General features: G+C 35.4%; 1 protein-coding gene across 1 annotated transcript; it reads right to left on the bottom strand.

The window, feature by feature from the left end:
- Nucleotides 1–3,019: 3,019 nt before the first annotated feature.
- Nucleotides 3,020–17,657, bottom strand: LOC136218830 (uncharacterized). The gene is made up of 17 exons (XM_066005951.1): nt 17,491–17,657; nt 17,330–17,393; nt 16,967–17,075; nt 16,747–16,809; nt 16,133–16,236; nt 15,629–15,695; nt 15,458–15,529; nt 15,125–15,286; nt 13,730–13,803; nt 13,522–13,619; nt 13,080–13,184; nt 8,181–8,278; nt 4,843–4,980; nt 4,560–4,607; nt 3,664–3,778; nt 3,438–3,538; nt 3,020–3,297 (listed from the first exon to the last, which is right to left on the bottom strand). The coding sequence occupies exons 1-17, from the start codon at nt 17,561–17,563 to the stop codon at nt 3,211–3,213; spliced, it is 1,578 nt and encodes a 525-aa protein (XP_065862023.1). The 5' UTR covers nt 17,564–17,657; the 3' UTR covers nt 3,020–3,210.
- Between the last annotated feature and the right edge of the window lie 961 nt (nt 17,658–18,618).

Raw genomic sequence — 18,618 nt, 5'->3', positions numbered from 1 at the left:
GTGATCGCACATGATGGCATCTTACCATCTCTTACATAATTTGTACCAATAATCACTATTTCAGTAAATGAATATGCTCGATTTCAACAACGAATTGTCAAGCATGATTAGCATTTAGTTTATACATGTAATCACGCTAATTGCCTCTCCATATCATCCTATAGTTGGGTTATTTATTCTGTATCATATGACCAACAACACATGTATTCTTTCTTTTTTTTTGTCAATACTACCACTCTACCTTTTATTACTTTAGCTAATTGGATTTACAACTTCTATAAATGGACTTGGAACAACCCATGGAACGGAACCTCCATCTCCATCGTTCCTTTATCCTTTGTTTTATATTTATCTTAATTTTCATTTAATTTTTTTTCATATTTATCTTTTTAACTTGTAATTTGTTAGCCAACTCACCAGAACTATTGAATGTTGTGCTGACATACTTATTAGAGTTGTACAAAATTACTTTTTAAAATTATAATCTTACTCTTATTCCAATAATTTTTAAAATATTTTTCATTCAATTTTTAATTAATAAATTTTAAATTACTAAATTAAAATTCTATAATTTAATAAAAATTAATAAATCAATTATTTTATATTGAAGAAATTGTTATTATATAAAGAAAAAAATATAAAATAGAAAAAATAAATGTTTTATTATTACATAAAATAAAGGATAATTTTGGTATTTTAAAATTTATTTAATATAATTTAACGATCGATTCAAACATAAAGGCTAAAGAGCTAACAAAAAAAAAAACCATAGGACTATATAATTATTTTTAAAAACAGAAAAACTAAATAATATATTAGATAAAAAACATCTTATAATTATTTACTTTTTTTTTTATAAATGCGCATGTAAATATAATTAATATTTGAAAGGTTTAAAATGATACTAGAATAACTGTCAAACTAATCTTTTCAAATTTTCGGTTTTTCCAAAAAAAAAGAAAAATCAAATTTTTAAGCTAAAATTTCTTGCTTTTCGTGCATTATAAAACTAAATCTACATTATAAAACTAAACCTACACTTACTTTCATCGTCATTTATACCTTTTGCAACTCAACTGTACTTAGATTACCAGAAAATTGTTGTCACTTTAGTGAGTTTTGATATAATTAGATGACACCTAAATTGGAACCAGGAACAAGTCAAATGAACTCAACGATAGATGCTTATGCAAAGAATCCAACAGAAAGAGGGGTAAATTTCATGCATGATGTACAACGTTTGCCTCATTTCACACTTTGGTGTACAACCTTCATTTTGTCTCACTAATATGTATGACCTTAAAGGTGGCCTCACACTATGGTGTACAGCAGGTAAAAATGATCGGTCAACACAAAGTCAACGCTCCACGTCAGCAGTTTGACCGGTCAAAGAGTTAAAAATTAACCCATCCAATATAAAATTACTTTTACACCCTCATCTTCCTCCTTTCCCATTTCTTTATTTCCAACTCTAGCTTTCTCTCTCTAAAATCAACATCACTCCTCTCACTATCTTTTCCTTTCTCTCTCTAACTCCTCTCTATATCTTAGTTAATTGCACTATCTTTTTCTTTCTCTCTCCAACTCCTCTCTCTATCTTAGTTAATTGCACTATCTTTTCCTTTCTATCTCTACCTTAGTTAACTGCAGTTAATTGCACTATCTTTTTCTTTCTCTCTCCAACTCCTCTCTCTATCTTAGTTAATTGCACTATCTTTTCCTTTCTATCTCTACCTTAGTTAACTGCATAACCACAATCATATGGCGAGTCGTGTCAAAGGTCTAAAATTGTTTGTCTATTTGTCAAGGTATAGCTAATTAAACATTCTGTTATCTAATTGAATGACATCAAAATGCGCACTGACACAAGTAAAACACATTATTCAAGTTTTCACCGTAACATTGAACTTTGATTGATGTGTGTGATGAATTGGATACAAGTTTTGGAGCCTTTGATCTTATAAACAAATCTAAAATCATGATTGGATCCAAAGGAGTTACATAATATAAGAAATTTTCTAGAAGAGATGTCCAAGAATGGTAATCAGAGAAAAAAAACGACGCCTTCTCTTACACCACTTATAATAATTTAAGTGTCATTTTATGCAACAGGTGTATAATATTTTGATCATATCTAATTAAAACTTTTCAAGGCACTACAGCGGCCTAGACCAATACTTCCAGAGGTCACGGGTTCGAGTCTTAGGAGCGGCCTCTTGCCAATTAAATTGGCAAGGGAAGGCTTGCCCCCAATACACCCTTGTGGTGGGACCCCTCCCCGGACCCTCGCTCAGCGGGGACGCGTAATGCGACCGGGCCGCCCTTTTTTTTTTTTTTATTATATCCTAAATATTTAACGATTAATATCAAAGCCAAATGAAGTTAACACCAAAATCCTTAAGCCAAATGAAGTTAACACCAAAATCCTTTGTATACCATCAATACCTATTACCGTAACCCAGGTAATTGGTTCAGGAGCGAATATTCTGGTCACTGTAAATAGGATGACCATAATCAACAGGCTTAATGACTGCAGCCTCATCGGGCTCTTGAACTGCACCAAACACAATCTCATTGGTTTTCATGTCGAATTGTGGATATGTAGTTAACTAAGGTAGAGAGAGAGGAGTTTGAGAGGGAAAGGGAAAGATAGTGAGGACAGGAGAGTGAAACTAGTTTTAGTGAGAGAAAGCTAGAGTATGAAATAAAGAGAGGGAAAAGGAGGAAGAAGGGTATAAAAGTAATTTAATATTAGGTGGGTCAATTTTTGACTTTTTAACCGGTCAAACTGCTGACGTGGCGCGTTGACTTCGCGTTGACCGGTCATTTTTACCTATTATATACCATAGTGTGAGGTCACCTATAAGGTCGTACATATTAGTGAGACAAAATAAAGATTGTACACCAAAGTGTGAAATGGGACAAACGTTGTACACCATGCATGAAATTTACCCACAGAAAGAGTCTTCTCCGAAGGCTTCCATAATAGCCCTCCTAAAATCCTAGCACTCCTTAATCATGCAAAAACCATAGGCGATTCTTCACCAGATTAAGATAAGTACATTTCAGACTGTATTAGCATGAAAAACCACATAAACCTACCCTACAGTATGCACTCAACCGTATAATATGCAACTATAAGGAAAAGTATACACATAATCAGAGGGAGAAAGTTCGTCTGAAACGTTTATGTTCTTGTTGGCTTCAAACTTAGAATCTCTCTGCTGTCTTAACTGCAGGTTGGACTTCCCGATGCTTGCCGGTAAGGTATGGACCTTTGCTAACAGCTTCCTGCAACTGTATTTAGAAATATAAAATCAAGTAATGAAGAATTAATTAATATGAGCAAATATTGTAGACAACAGGATTATACATGTGCCTTAGGCCGATTATTTTATTTCACACGAAAAAAATAGACAGGAAAAACTCAACCTCACCTTCTTAGCAATTCCAGCAATAGCAGGATTGCTGCTGAGTTTGGACGAGGACATAAGCTCTTTGTGGATTGCCTTGCAACAATTATATCTAGCTTCCATACCTGAAAAATTCCACCGACCATGTTCTGAACATTGTTACATCGTGTCCAAGTATAGAGAAACCAAATGAGAAGAACATAAAAGAAACAAGTTTGAGCCAAACAAAAATAGAGATTCTATTATGTACCCATTTTCGTGGTTTCAGTAATTGGATCAGTTACTACATTTACAATATCTTGTTTTGAGCATATTTCCATCAGGCACCATGGCCGAGCCACCAACCCAGTTATCATTCTGTAAGCCTGGAATTTTCACACAAGGAACATAATAATCATCATTGATAAAATGGATCTCATAATTTCAAACTACTGGAGATTGGATCGCAAACAAGGTACAGTTTATAGACTCAAGAAGAAAGGTAGACAGTTTCTTGTATGAAATACTGCATCAAATACGTTGAGAGGCAGACAGAGCCAACATGATATGTATAAATTAATCTTCTATTTGAAAGAGATGGAAATAATTCATGCTGCTTTGTAATTAACGAAAAGATCACGCAATAGTTCTCTTCTACATAAAATTTCACAGATCATATCTTGCCCTATTTATCAGCTTCAGATTACGAGGCACACTTCAACTCACTTATTTGCCAAATGAAAAAAAAAAAAAAAAAAAAAAAAAAAAAAAAAACTGAGGAAGGGGTCAGTAGTATATAATACAATTGTTCTGGACAGAGTTTGATTGGAATTTTCGGAAAATTGTAACCAAAAAAGAAAATGGTTGAAGTTTTTTCTTTTTCCAGTATACTCCACCTTTGGCAACTAGCCCTAAATGACGATCCATGGTGTTTTTGTTTGAAGGATTACTCATACGGCTCCATGGGTTTTAACAAAAACTTGTGAATTTTGGGAATAAGCCAAACCCAATCATGAATAATGCCTATAGTAAAAGAAGAAAAAGGAGAGAGATCAAAGGTCACAACTTATGAATTTTAGGAATAAGCCAAACCCAATGCTAGTTCAAATTATAGATTTCATAGAAAACAAAAATGGCAACAAAAAATAATAGAAGCAGCATTCTCACCGCCAAACGAATATCTGCATCCTGCTGAAGAACTGATAAGAAAAGACCCTGCCAATTGTTCCAAAGATTTTGTTCTTATCAACAATTTGAAGAGAATAGCATAATGGGAGAAAAAAAGAGTTAAATCAAGTCCAAGAGAATCGAAGCGCCAAGCACACAAGCCATTACTAGTGCCAAGAACATGAAAACATCACAGGAACTTAAATCAAATATGAAAAAGAAAATATTAAGCTGAAAACAAGACAAAGAAAACACCAAGAACTTATTTATAAGAAATGCTCACTGATGGTGTCAGCTTTGAAGTTTTGGAAGCCAAGTCATAGATCAAGATTCTGAGAATTTCTTCTGCATCAACATTAAGGATCCTGTTCTTTTCAGGTCGAGATTCTCCAGAGATGTTTCCAAGAGAATGCAATGCAGCCTGTGATTTTTATTTTGGAAATTTTCAGATGAAACAGATGATACTAAGGAAATAATGGTCATTTTTGCTAACTTGCTCCAATAAAAGATCATTCACAACATTTGCATAGCACAAAAAATTACAGAACAAATAAAAAGGACACACGTAGAAAGTTGCTTTCTCCAAGAATTTTTTTTCTCACTAGCCAATTTAAAATTAAAATTACTAGCCATCTTCCCATCAATAAAAATGTTGATGACCAAGAAGATAGTAAGACCCATTGGGCAGCACAGTCAACTCTACAAATCTGCTATTATATTTCTACCTCTCTCCATACCAAGTATATCCAAATTCGAGTACTCCTTTAAGATATTTATCCGGTGCTTCTTCAATGTTGTGAACAATATTATACAACACCATTGTACACCGAATTTGATTTACCTCAATCTATAAATCAAGAGTTCATTTATCATTTTGAGTTACAAAATACTACCGGTGCATGACACACAAGCATGGAATTTCTAAATAGAATAATGTAATTCAGAAAATCACTATTCATCGATTTTTTCTGTTTAGTTTTTTCTATATCTTCCCAATAGCTAAGTAGTTTTGGATTTATGTGGCAATCATACTAATCGCTGAAAGTAGGGGCCATATCACATATACACTTCTATATCCATGCTTAATTTGAACACTAGAAGCGTGAACTCATCTAGGGAAACAATCAGAGATTACGGTCATTCCTCCCGTCTACATGATGATAAGATTCATACGAACTTGTGAGGAAGACAAGGTATAATATCAAGGCTTAATAGGGTAAATTACATACGTGGTGGACGTACAACTTTCAATTTTGAACACTAATATACACCACTTTATGGGTGACCTCGCACTAAAGTGTACGGCCAGTAAAAATGACCGGTCAATGTTGGTCAACCTGCCATGACAGCAATTTTAAGAACTTAAAAATTAAAATATGGGCCCACCAAATGTGTAAAGACCCAAATGCCCTTAATATATAAAGACCCAAATACAGCTCATCCCTCTTCATCTCTAAATTTCTCTCTCTAACTCCTCCCTTATCCATCTTCCTTCTTCTCTCTAAAATCCTTCAAAATTAACTTCTTCAAATATGAAACATTTCATCCTTTTACGGACCCAAAAATGTATATGATGAAAAATGTGTCTATGCTGTCCTCAAAAGGTGTATGATGAAAATTAGCATTATCTTTCATACTGAGCTTGTTTTGATGAAGCAAAGAACACCCAAAAATGGAAGTTGGAAAGCATAGAACTTGAAGTCACCACATCTTGGATTTGTTTCCCTGATGAAAATCATATCCACTCGAATTGAATCTTCCAGGAAAACAAAGATTGATTTCAGATGGGTTATTAGATATGGCTCAAACTTTATCCCAATGTAAAGGTTTCAACTTGGGTTTGAAAAGGTATGCTCAATTGTAGTCTATGGAGAAGATTTAGATTTTGTGCTTCTAGGACTTAAATTTGATGCTGGAGAGGAACTTCTAGGTATGGAATTTGAAGAACACTAATTAGAATATGGATAGGATGCAGTTCTTGAATTAAAATTTCTAGACCCAAAATTATCTCCTTGAACACCTGGAAACTCATGTCTACAACTCAATTCAACGCGCACAAGACTTCCTTTTCTACTCGATGATCCTTTAGAAGAAAAGAACTCTTCTTCCTCAGTATTACTGTCTGCTTCATCTTCCTCGTACGAACCAACCAGAACCTCGCAACTTCTGTAAGTAGGTGTATAGTTGTGTTTCGGCAACGGCGGTAGTGGTTTCAGTTCAGGTGAACCCAGCTTCTTATACGGCGAAGAAGATACACCCATCTTAACTCTGACATTGCTAGCATTCACAGTACTCTGTTGATGATCGAAGACGATACACCTATCTTGGGAGGGAAAAGACGAAAGCTGCCGGATAGTGAGGTTTCCTCGGAGGTTTCAAAGTGGTGTTGCCGACATCAGGAGCAAAGAATCAAGGCGGAAACAGCAGCAAGGATAGCAGCAACGAAAAGAGAAATATCAAAGGGTATAGAAGTACTTTAGCTTATGGTGGGGCCCACGTTTCATTTTTAATGAATTGAAAATGGGTGAGGTGACCGGTCTTTTTTACCGGTTGTACTCTTTAATGGGAGGTCACTTGTAAAGTGGTGTATATTACACTTTGTTTGGATGGAGGTTAACGAAGGTAAAGTAAGGTAAGTGTATGAAGATTACCTTGTTTGTTTTGAAGGTAAAATGAAGAGTGAGGTAGGTGAGGGTAAGTGAGAGTAAATATATCCTCATTTTCTTTACACCCCAATTTGGAGGGGAAGGAGGGTTAAGTGTTTTTTTGGACAAAATTAACCTCCTTTTTATTTCATCCGTAACTACTGTATTTCATAATATTTATTTTAGTTTTTTTTCATCAAATATGCTTTCTTTATTTTAATGGCCTCTCTCTTTCTTTTTTGATAAAATAATAGCCTCTTTGTAATTGCTAAGGAGATTGCTAAAGCTCTCCAGCTCAATCCAATGTCCAAACTTTTATAGCTTGTATTTTATATATATATATAACAAAGCTTTCTAATTTATTTTATTTAGTTTAAAATAATAAGGATATAAAAGTAATTTTATATATAACTTACCTTACTTTACCTTCAAACCAAACACAATTACATTGTTTAACCATCACTTACTTTACCCTCCATCCAAACACAATAAGTTATTTTATAAACCTCACTTACCTTACCTTACCCTACCTTACTTTAATTAATCTCCATCCAAACAAGCCCTTAGTGTGCAAAATTGAATGTTGTACACCAAAGTGTGTTATGACCAAAAGGTTGTACACCACTTATGTAATTTACCCAGGCTTAATACATCGAGGCCTCGGTAGTTAGCCTAAAAAAACAATTGCCCCCCTGAATTTTGGAGATGTCTCAATAGCACATAAAGTGACCTATTGATCCTCTAAACGTACTTAAAGTGACCTATTGGCCCCGTGAACTTGCTTAAAGTGAGATGCGTTTCAACTTGTCCAACCCGCCTCTATTTCCATTTATTTAAATGAAATAGTGAAATAGTGAAATCATGAAATGAACAAGGCTGAGGACACTTCTCTGCTAAGTCATCCAACAAACAAAGAACAATTTCCATTTATTTAAATGAAATAAACAAGTAAATGACTTAAGTCTAGGACATTCACCAATTGTTTGCCACGTGAATGTCTATCAAAGGCAGCCTCAATAACATGTCTTGCAGCAGGAGGTGATGATAAGAGTACCAAACTTGCTCCAGGAGCCGCTGGAAGCATATGAAAACAGTTCAATAAAATTTAGTGTTGTCACACACTAAAAGAGAAATGAATTTAAGAAAAAAAAGACGAATTCTCCATTTATTTCATTGGAATTAAAAAAAAAAAAAAAACCCTGTCTGAACAAAATATTTTACAGGAAATTTTTTGCAATCATATTTTAATATAAATATGAACTTTAATAAAATTGGCAAATTCTAAAGCACCAATCAGAGAATTGTACCTTCAGTTAAGGAAAGCCACACAAATATAAATTATTTTCAAACAATAAAAATCTGCAATGACCTTTTAAAAGCCAATGCAACTTTTATCACTACTGACGCAAAAGTGGAAGAGAAAAAATTGCAAAAATAGCTACAGAATTATTTTTTATATATGGGAGAAAAAAAATTTAAAAAAATCTATCCTTTGTCAAAAAGAGAGCCACAAGGAAATGAATTCAGTTCTTCATGTTCCAAAAACTGGAAGTTCATTTCCCATTATGTCAATTTTCTAGTCAGTGGGCTAATTTTGGGGGAAGCTCCAACAACACCAAGATATGCAAAAACTATTTCCAAAAGAAAAAAAAAAATATGAAACAAATGGATCCAAAAAGTGAAATTTCAATTTCGTCTCAGTACATAGAAATTAATCAGAATGAATGGCATTCGGTTAACCACAAATTGCTGAAAGGAGACCAGTGGTTACAAGAATACTTCTTAGTCAAGTTTGCATATAAATTATGTTAATAGTTCCAGGATGTACTAAAATATCAAAAAGATGCACATTTATGCAAATACTTTACATGGAACACACATAATATAGAAGATTAGCAATCATGTTACTTAAAATAGAGTCAGAAGTGATCTACTAGAACTTGAGAGATAACTATGTGTACAAGCTGAATTAGGTCCACCATGAGGGATGGCCATTTCAGTAATGTTTGTCAAATATAAAACTACGTATATTTGCAAATTATCTACAGTGTGTACTAATTCACAAGCCCGACAACTTTGTCTCGTCCATAACTCTTTTTTATTATTATTATTTTAGAAAGAAAAAAAAACGAGAAGGAAATAAAACTGAAGCCAGCAATATACAAATAAAAAACTGCCATTTACAAAGTAGCACAGAACAACTATGAGATGAAATTTCTTCATTAGAACATTGAATTGAACTATAACTGAAGGGCCATTAATCAAATGTAAATCTGAAATCAGAATACTTATTTGTCCTCCTTAGCTCAATAGGCCATAATGCATAAACTAAGGCTAAGAGCCATCCTGCCCAGTGTCTGAGGGCACTTAAAATATTTTTAAACCCTAATATGAATAAACATCAGTGCCATGTGTGAATTTAATATAAGGCACAAATAAATTTTACAGAGCAGAGCAATTGTCATATTTTGAAATGAATAAAAGAAATGGGGCTATTGAAATGTGAAACTGGTATTACTATGTCTTTTGACAGGGATTCAAGTTCTGCATAGCCAAATGAATACCAAAAATGAGCTGACACAAATATTTTCTAAATAGTCCAACTATATTAAGAATTCTTGTTTTCTAAAGCTGTGCAAACTTTCAGCATATAGTCCAAATGGTTACTCATTTTTCCTAATAAGTTAGCCATGCCTAAATGACTAAGACATCTAAAGCATATATCTAAGTGAAACACATGTTCGTGTCTCAATCATTACTTTATGTTCTTCATCCAATAAACCTCAATGCCTACCAAGGGAAAAAAAACAAGATATCCAATTGGCATAACCCATTAGTTGCAACCTGAATGATAATACATGAAAATGCAAGTGGATTTGACTATTTTATAGACAGTATAAAGTATTTGAGAAAGGCAAATACAATGACATTGTCAAACATGTCAAAAGATGTCCATTAAACGAATGATTGTTCTGTTACAGACTGATGTAAGGAGGCATTATGTGCTATCAATGGTATACTTAAATAATGATCTCCACCAAGACTAAAATCAATAACAAAAGACAACAAGAGATGGCACTATCGAGGAGAAAAAGGACAGCAGCTCCATCTTATAATAATTATTTTATCAGGTAATCTGTTATGGTCCTAGGATCTAGCTTTGGAGAGGGCATGATTTTCTGGTTAGTTTGAGAGCTCATTTAGAGAGAACTCTTCCATCTCTTGAAGTTAAGGGCTCGTTTATAGAGAACCCTCCAATCTCTTTAGACTAAAGTTCTGAAACTACTTGCTTCCTTTCTATTGAATTCCTTCTGAAATAAACAGTATATAGAATCCAGTAACTTAACTCCGCCTGTGAGTGTCACTTGGGGGCATTTACAGCCGTTCCCAAGCCCGGACAAAGGAGGAGGGGTGCGGTAGGTTTGTGGCAGCCAGCGTAAATCTTAGCCACATCTTATGGACATGAACCAAAATATGAATATCATGGGGGGCGTTCCCTATATAGCGACGCGCTGCACTTCATAGGCCCGGATGTAGTGAAAAATATGCAAAGGTTGCTAGGTCGTCGCCCTGAAGCGGCGTGCCACCCCGGCACCCGAGGGTGGTGTCAAATGTGCAAGGGTCCCCGCATGATGGACGAGTGCGGGTAAAGAAGATAGTCCACAGTAACGGTAACGGTAGTAGGTTACGCTTTGGGACATGAAACATAGGCTCTTTGACAGGAAGATTAGTTGAAATTGTAGATGTTATGAAAAGGAGAAGAATAAATATAATGTGCCTACAAGAAACCAAGTGAGTTGGAGCTAAGGCCAAAGAGATAGCTCCTTGGGGTTATAAGCTTTGGTACTCGGGAAAGGATAAGGGTAGAAATGGAGTAGGTATTCTCATTGATCTGATCGGGAGTATATTGATGATGTAGTAGCGGTGTCTAGAAAGAGCGAATTATGAGTATTAAGCTTGTGACAGAGGATGAGGTTGTGAATATCATAAGTGCATATGCACCACAAATAGGACTGGATGCCTCTATAAGACAAGCTTTTTGGGAGGACTTGGTGCAACAGGTTCCTAGGGATGAGAATATGGTATGACCATAATGGACAAGTGGGTTCTGGGTGAGATTGGTTTGAGAATGTCCATGGAGGTTTTGGCTTTGGAGATAGGAATGAAGCGGGAAATGATAATTTGGAATTCGCATTAGCCTATGACTTGAGTATCATAAACACTTGGTTTATGAAAAAAACCTCCCACTTAGTGACTTATCAGAGTGGCGGTAATGCGAGCCAAATTGATTTCTTCCTAGTAAGGAGTGCTTGGAGAAAGAGTTATATTGATTGTAAGGTTAAGGTGATCCACAACTCAACATAGAGTAGTGCTTGATTTTCGAAGTAGGAGATTTATAAGAAAACGAATACCACAAGTGGAGACTAAGATTAAGTGGTGGAAACTCAAAGGGGAGAACCAACAAAAATTTGTGGATAAGATGGCCACAAAAGATATTTGGTCTTGTAACATGGATTTAGATATAGATTCAGTGTGGACTAAAATGAGGTGTAGTATAAAGGAAGTAGCGAAGGAAATTCTAGGGGAATCTAAAGGTAGCATGTCACCGGGTAAGAACACATCTTAGTGGACCGAAGAAATGTGACAAGCAATAAAGAGTAAGCGAGAATACTATAAAATATTGGGGAAATGTAGGAGTGATGAGAACTATGAAAAATATAAAGAGGCTAAAAGGGAAGCAAAGAAGGTCATACGAGATGCCAGAGCAAAGGTGAATCGGGATCTGTATGCAAGATTGGATACTAAGGAAAGGGAAAGAGACATATATAGAATTGCCCGTATGAGAGATAGGAAGACGCGAGACCTCGAAAAAGTTAAATGTGTGAAGGATGTGGACTAAAGAGTCCTTGTTGGAGATAAGGATACCAAAGAACGATGGAGGTCCTATTTTGATAACTTATTTAATGGAGATCGTGGACAAGATGTTGGAGATATAAGCATCCCTCACGATATGGTAAATCGTGACTGCATGCGGAGAATTAAAAAAGGTAAAGTCAAAATGGCATTAAAAAAATGAGATTGAAGAAAGCAGTAGGACCTGATGGCATCCCTATTGAGATTTGGAGATGTTTGGGAGAGAGAGGAATCGAATGGTTGACGACTTTCTTCAATAAGATTTGGAGAAGCAATAAGATGTCATCGGAATGGAGAAAAAGTACCCTAATCCCTTTGTATAAGAACAAAGGCGATGTCCAAAATTGTGCCAACTATCGAGGAATCAAACTAATGAGTCACACTATGAAACTATGGAAGCGAACCCTGGACCACTTGGTCACACTGGCTCTGATACCATGTCATGGAACCGTTTGAACTAAAAGCTCAAGCTAATAGTTAAAAGTCCACTTCATATTAATAGCTGACAGCCATGTAAGGTGAAGAGTGCTTGATGCGCTGGTTAGAAGGATTGAAGAGTGACGAAGGGATGCAATGCTGAGGGGTAAGGGAAGACCTACGCAAACTTGGAAGAGGGTGATTGAGAGTGATATGAGTTTATTGGGGATTGAGGAAAATACGACAGTGGATAGGTTGGAGTGGAGGGAGAGAATTTATGTCGCTGACACGACTTGATTTCACGGTTTCGTTTGACGGTTCATGTTAGCCAATCCCGAAGCATTTTGGAACTAAGGCTTTGTTGTTGTTGTTATAGAATCCAGTAGCTTCTTATATGTAAAATATCTTCCCTATCTACAACAAACCAACACAAACACACTAAAAGCAGAATTAACATAAACAAACACCTGAAACCAATCTGCCAACCTTTTATACTTTTATTGGCTATGGCACATAACATAATCACAATTGCTGAAATACTTACACAAACCAATTTGGCCCAATGCTTCAAGTGCACATTCACATTCATCCAGATCTTGACTCTCCAATCCAATTCTTCCATCAATGGCTGAGATAACAGTTTTAACACCTGAAATTGTAGCATCACTGGGGCCATCATAAACCACTTATAGTCAATTGCACTGTTACATGAATAAACAGTTCCTAAACAGTTCCGCACATTTGGCTATTCCAGCCATTATATAAGGAACCTTTCCCCTGGATGCATGAGCACATGGAATGAAGAATCAGGACCATCAATTTTAGTAGTTCTGAATGAAAAGGCAAAACATATGATTGTTTTTAACCCTTTCATATTCACAAGTTGCAATGAATGAAAAGAAATGGAATCTAACAAATGACTGGATAAATGTAAATGCATTTCATGCAGTTAGAAAGTGGACACTAAAAAATTAAGCAAATCTTACAAGATTCATTAATGAACTCGTATATATTTTCCTTCGAGAGGAGCCTTCCTGTTATCGTCATTCCTCTTGATATTAATATTGGATCTGTTGACGGGTCGCTTCAAAAGAGAAGGGAAAATATATATAGCAAAAAACACGAGGGGCAAAAAGTCTTAAATCATGCAATACTCAAACTCTATAAAACTAGAATATATACTCAAACAACTACCTGATTATAGAAGAAAGAAGTTGGATAAGGGTGGTTCTTGACAAGAATTCTGTACCATGTTGTACTTCTGCTAACTTTATTTGTTCGCAGCATTTAACCAAAAAAAAAAAAAAGGTAATAGCAACAAAGAAAAGAATATCAAAATGAAATCAATGAAATAATATATGCATAAAGACTTGTATATTATTGGAAATCACATTTAACGACAGCTACCAACAAAAACAACAACCAGTCTTAGTTCCAACTGTTTAAGATCAGCTATGTAGATTCTTTTTTCCCACTGAATCCTATTCATTATCTAAAAGGTCTAATAATCTGAGGTCATTTTTTAAAAAATCAACAAAGTTAATCTCAATCTTTTGGTTTTAGTGTATGGGTATGTAGATTCTTTTTTCCCATTGAATCCTATTCATTATCTAAAAGGTCTAATAATCTGAGGTCATTTTTTTAAAAATCAACAAAGTTAATCTCAATCTTTTGGTTTTAGTGTATGGTATTCTATTCTCTCGCATTTACATTTGGAACATTGAACATGTCCAAACCACCTTAAGCATCCTTCCCTTATTTCATCTTCCATGGTGCCACACCTAATTCTTTTGACACAGTAATATATTATTCATTTGTGCTAGCCTAAACATTCGTCTCAACATCCTCATCTCTAGTACTCTCATTTTTTCAATATTCTCAGTGCCAAAACTTATATCATAAAGCATCGCCCCAATCAGAATTTTACTTTCATTTTTACAGGCAAGTTTCTATCCCATAGCAAGGTTGTTGCAATTTTCCATTTCAACCATCCTACCTTAATCCTAGTACTGACATCCTCTCTGTATCTCCTATATTATGAAAAATATATAGGAAGCAACATAACAGGTTACATAAGGGCACTGGTACCCACGAGAGATACTTCATCATCTATATTAGCATTATTCTTTCGAACTTCAATGCATATGTACTCAGTATTTGTCTTACTCAACTTGAGCCCTTCTCTTCTTTAGTACCTATACCACAGCTACCAATCACTAAAAAAGGAGGCTTGCTTTTTACCAATTAATAAGAACCATATCTACAACACCAATGAAAAAAAAAAAACAATAACTTGTGTTTGGACACAATCTAGCATGCAAAATCTCAAATTTGAGTAATAGGTTATATAAAGATCTGGCTTATAAATGATGAGGGGAACTACATACTTAACCAGTTTTTAGTGGGTGCCAAAAATTAAACCTTCAAAAGCCATTTGAAACTTATTCTCAAACAACTATACACGCAAATGTTAAAATCTAATCCTCGTATCTCATCCAAATATCAATTTTTTTCCATTGCATATCCTCATCATCCAACCAACTGGACAAGAAAAAGGAGAATAATTTTTCAAGTAGCAGTCAAACAAACCTCATACAAGAGCTCCAAAATACTTAAAGTCACTAGTGTATCATCTGTCTTGCTGACTTCTGCCTCCAATAAACTTAGTAGATTTGAACTGTGAATGGCTGATGCCACATTGGCAGAAACAGAGAATAGCTTCACTATCAAAGATAAAACCCGAACTTTCCCCTACAAGGTATTTATATGATTAGAAAAGGATGTAATGCCTTGGCCATAAAAAGAAAACAAACATAAAAGCAAAACATTGTGAAAGGAAAAGGGGAAGACAAAATTATATAGCATTTCATATTATAAAGAAGCTCAATTTTAGGAAACCGACTGAAGAACTAGGTACCATACCATAGATGAACATTGAGCTGATAAATTCCTGAGGTGTGTAGCATCTTCATTATTTTCCGGGAAGATGACTTCCTATTCAAATTCCACTTGAGTAAATCTAAGTAAAAGCTCAATAAATGGAGCAACAACAGAGACAACTTTAGGATGCATAGAAGCAATTGTCAGTCTTACAATGCCTTTTGGAAAACTAGCAAACTTCTTAATTGCCTCCATTGATGCAGTAGCCACTTGTTCATCACTATAGGGAATAAGGAATTTGTAGTAAGCATCATACGGAAATGAATTTTAAGAATGAAAACATACAACGTTTGCACATCACTGAAACATCATCTTTATAATTGAAGGGAAAATGCTGATAAATTCTAAAAAGTAAATACCAAATGACATCATAACTTAACCCTCATTAGCTTTAGTGAGTCATAAAAAGGTAGTCTTAACAAATTATTGCCCCGTTCAAATGGAAAATGACAAGTTTGGCTTAGGCTCAACTTCAAGTTCGATTGGCATTTTAAAAATGTTTTCCAAAATTGTCTAGTTGCGATTAGGTGATATTGGCATTGGAAATTATGCAAAATAAACTAAATTCCTGATTCCTTACTGCAGTCCATATATTAATCTCCTAGAATAATGGGAAAATGTAAATAACTGAAAGTCACAGGAGGAAGAACTCCTTACCCATTAACGAGACAATCAAGGAGAAGGGGATATATGTTACTGTCAATAACGAGCTGTGCAGGAGAGATGGTTTCATCATTGACATTCTCCAGAAGAGAAGTAACCTGAGCACATTTAAAATGAAGTAAAAGGTTGTGCAAATGCAACATTATAATTTGAAAAGATGTACTGAGCTCACAAAAAAAAAAAAAGGAGCAAACTGAACTCAAATCAGTTAGTTACTATTTGAAGCTGCTAAAGTCTATTTACATCAAGCTCTTTTAGGTAACATTGATATAAAATATAGGCAAACATGTTTTTAGATTACATTTAATATTCACAGCATAACAGCTCAGGGCAGAACTTGCTAGTAATTCCAGTTTAGAAACTCGAACAAGAAACAATAGCACCCTTTCTTATTGACTTAACTCTAGCAGATGGCTTCAAGAAGAGTATCTGCAGGTATCATTTATGTTGCAATGAATGATACGTTTTTCAAAATGCACACAACATCCACACATAGATTAAATAGAATAGAATATGTGGTGGCTATTTGAATAGCAAAGTTAAATACTTAAACCTCTAGGAGAAAACAGAATCAAATGAAAGATGAATGGGTCAATGTGAGCAAGTACCGTTCTGCAAGATAAACATCGTACTGCTTGGGAATCTGACTTCAAACCAAGTTGCACAAAAGTCTGAAGAAGAAAAAAAAAATTGGAAAATGTAATAAGAATTTACAGGTTCCACTAACTGAATCCAATAAAACCCTTCTTTGCATTTCAGAACACCTACATAAAAAAAACATGATTGCTTCACTGAAAATAAGCAGGAACAGAACAGAAGTAGGCATACCATATACTGCGGAATGAAAGATGCACCATATTTTGTCTTAAAGATTCTTTCCAGACAAGCAACCAAAGTATTCTCTAGACCAGGCACATCTGATTTTGTTTGTAAAGCACTGCAAACGAGAACTTCATTATTCTAAAAAAAGATATACTCATGCACAAATCAGAACACAATTCGGATAAATAAAATGCACCATTACATTCATGAGAGATCACATAAATTAGTACATTCATGAATTAATACTGTAAAAAAATTAAACACAAACAGGCTAACACCAAATTCCAGTAGAAAAATAGTTTTTCCAAAAATTGAAACGAGAAAAGAAAAAATCAAAATACAGCAGTAGAAATGAGCTTAGGAGATCACCTGAAAATGAGAGGAAGGGGAAAACGATCAAGAAATTCCTTGCAAACGGCGTCATTTTGGAAACCTGAAGAAACAGTGGAGAGGCAGCATGTAAATCATCTGAGTCAGCGAAATAGGAAAAGAAGTTAAGGAAAGAAACAATAGAGGAAGTATGTGTATACCAGGATAATATGCAAAATCAGAAGCTGATTTGAGTAAAGGAGCAGGATCATCCATTGAAAACTCCTGATCCATGGGTTTTGCTGGCTTGCTGGTTACACAAAAGTGGCAGAGGTTTAAAAGAGAAAAGAAGAATAGAGGGAGGTTTAAAAGGCGCGTGGCAACTTTCTTTCGGCTTCGTGTCGACTATTAGAAGATGGTGATCAACAATGGTTCGGTGCAATTTCTATTACATTTTGCTTGGATAGGATGTTATTTTTTTTTTTTTTTTTTTTTTTTTTTTTGAAGAAACAAACTTTATTAATCACTAAAAATGGCATCCCGGAATAGAATGCCTTGAATGTCTACAGGTAAAGAATAATGAATAAAAGAATTAGCATAGAACCGAGTAAGCCTAGCAAGTGCATTAGTCGCTTCGTTCGCTAACCTTGGAACAAATACCACCGAAAATCTCGGGTGGTTTAACAGTAACTTTCTCACTTCATGAATCACGCTACCATATTCTCTTAAATCACGGTGGTTTGACGAAATGGCATCAACCACAATTTTTGCATCTGACTCGAATATAATATCAGTGATATCTGTGGAGCTGGCCCAAAGGATGCTTTCTTTCAGCGCCAACGCCTCTGCAAATCGGACCGACACATTTCCTTCCAAGTGCATGCTAAATCCTGAAATGAAGATGCCCTCGCTGTTCCGAAGAATTGCACCAGCACCAAAGGATCGGGACTCAGCGAAAATCGCCGCATCAGTGTTACATTTGATCGTACCTGCTTTCGGTTTTTGCCATTTGATTTTACGCCGCCGGCCACTTAATTGCATCGAACTACTGCTCTCTCCCAAAAAGAAGCCTCCCTCATTGTTCAATTGTGATGGAATGTCATTTGGTACAGCTTCTGTGTTGAGATTAGTATGTAAATCATTCGATTCAGCTTCCCTTACTGCATGCCATCGATCAAGAGTAGCCGCATCGTGTGCATCGTCGCTTTGGTCCCGTATGGCACCTGTTATTTGCTCCCTCGTTGGTGAATTATCAGCTCGTCGAGGAGGTATGGTTTCGACCTCAAATTCTAGACCAGGCCTGCAACCAGCGTGCGTCGTTCTTTCCGCGCCACGCTGCTGTTCGTCTG

Source organism: Euphorbia lathyris, chromosome 2 (assembly GCF_963576675.1).
Source record: "Euphorbia lathyris chromosome 2, ddEupLath1.1, whole genome shotgun sequence".
Taxonomy (NCBI): Eukaryota; Viridiplantae; Streptophyta; class Magnoliopsida; order Malpighiales; family Euphorbiaceae; genus Euphorbia; species Euphorbia lathyris.
Note: the sequence above shows the minus strand (reverse complement) of the source record. Positions and strands in the feature narration are given on the sequence as shown.

What these genes read in the sequence shown, in the direction of transcription:
- LOC136218830 (XM_066005951.1), bottom strand. Translation starts at nt 17,563, where the DNA reads ATGGATCAGGAGTTTTCAATGGATGATCCTGCTCCTTTACTCAAATCA. An exon ending in CTTGATTGTCTCGTTAATGG is followed by an intron (nt 15,696 to 16,132) that starts GTAAGGAGTTCT and finishes TATTCCCTATAG; the next exon opens with TGATGAACAAGTGGCTACTG. An exon ending in TACTGAAACCACGAAAATGG is followed by an intron (nt 3,539 to 3,663) that starts GTACATAATAGA and finishes GGAATTTTTCAG; the next exon opens with GTATGGAAGCTAGATATAAT.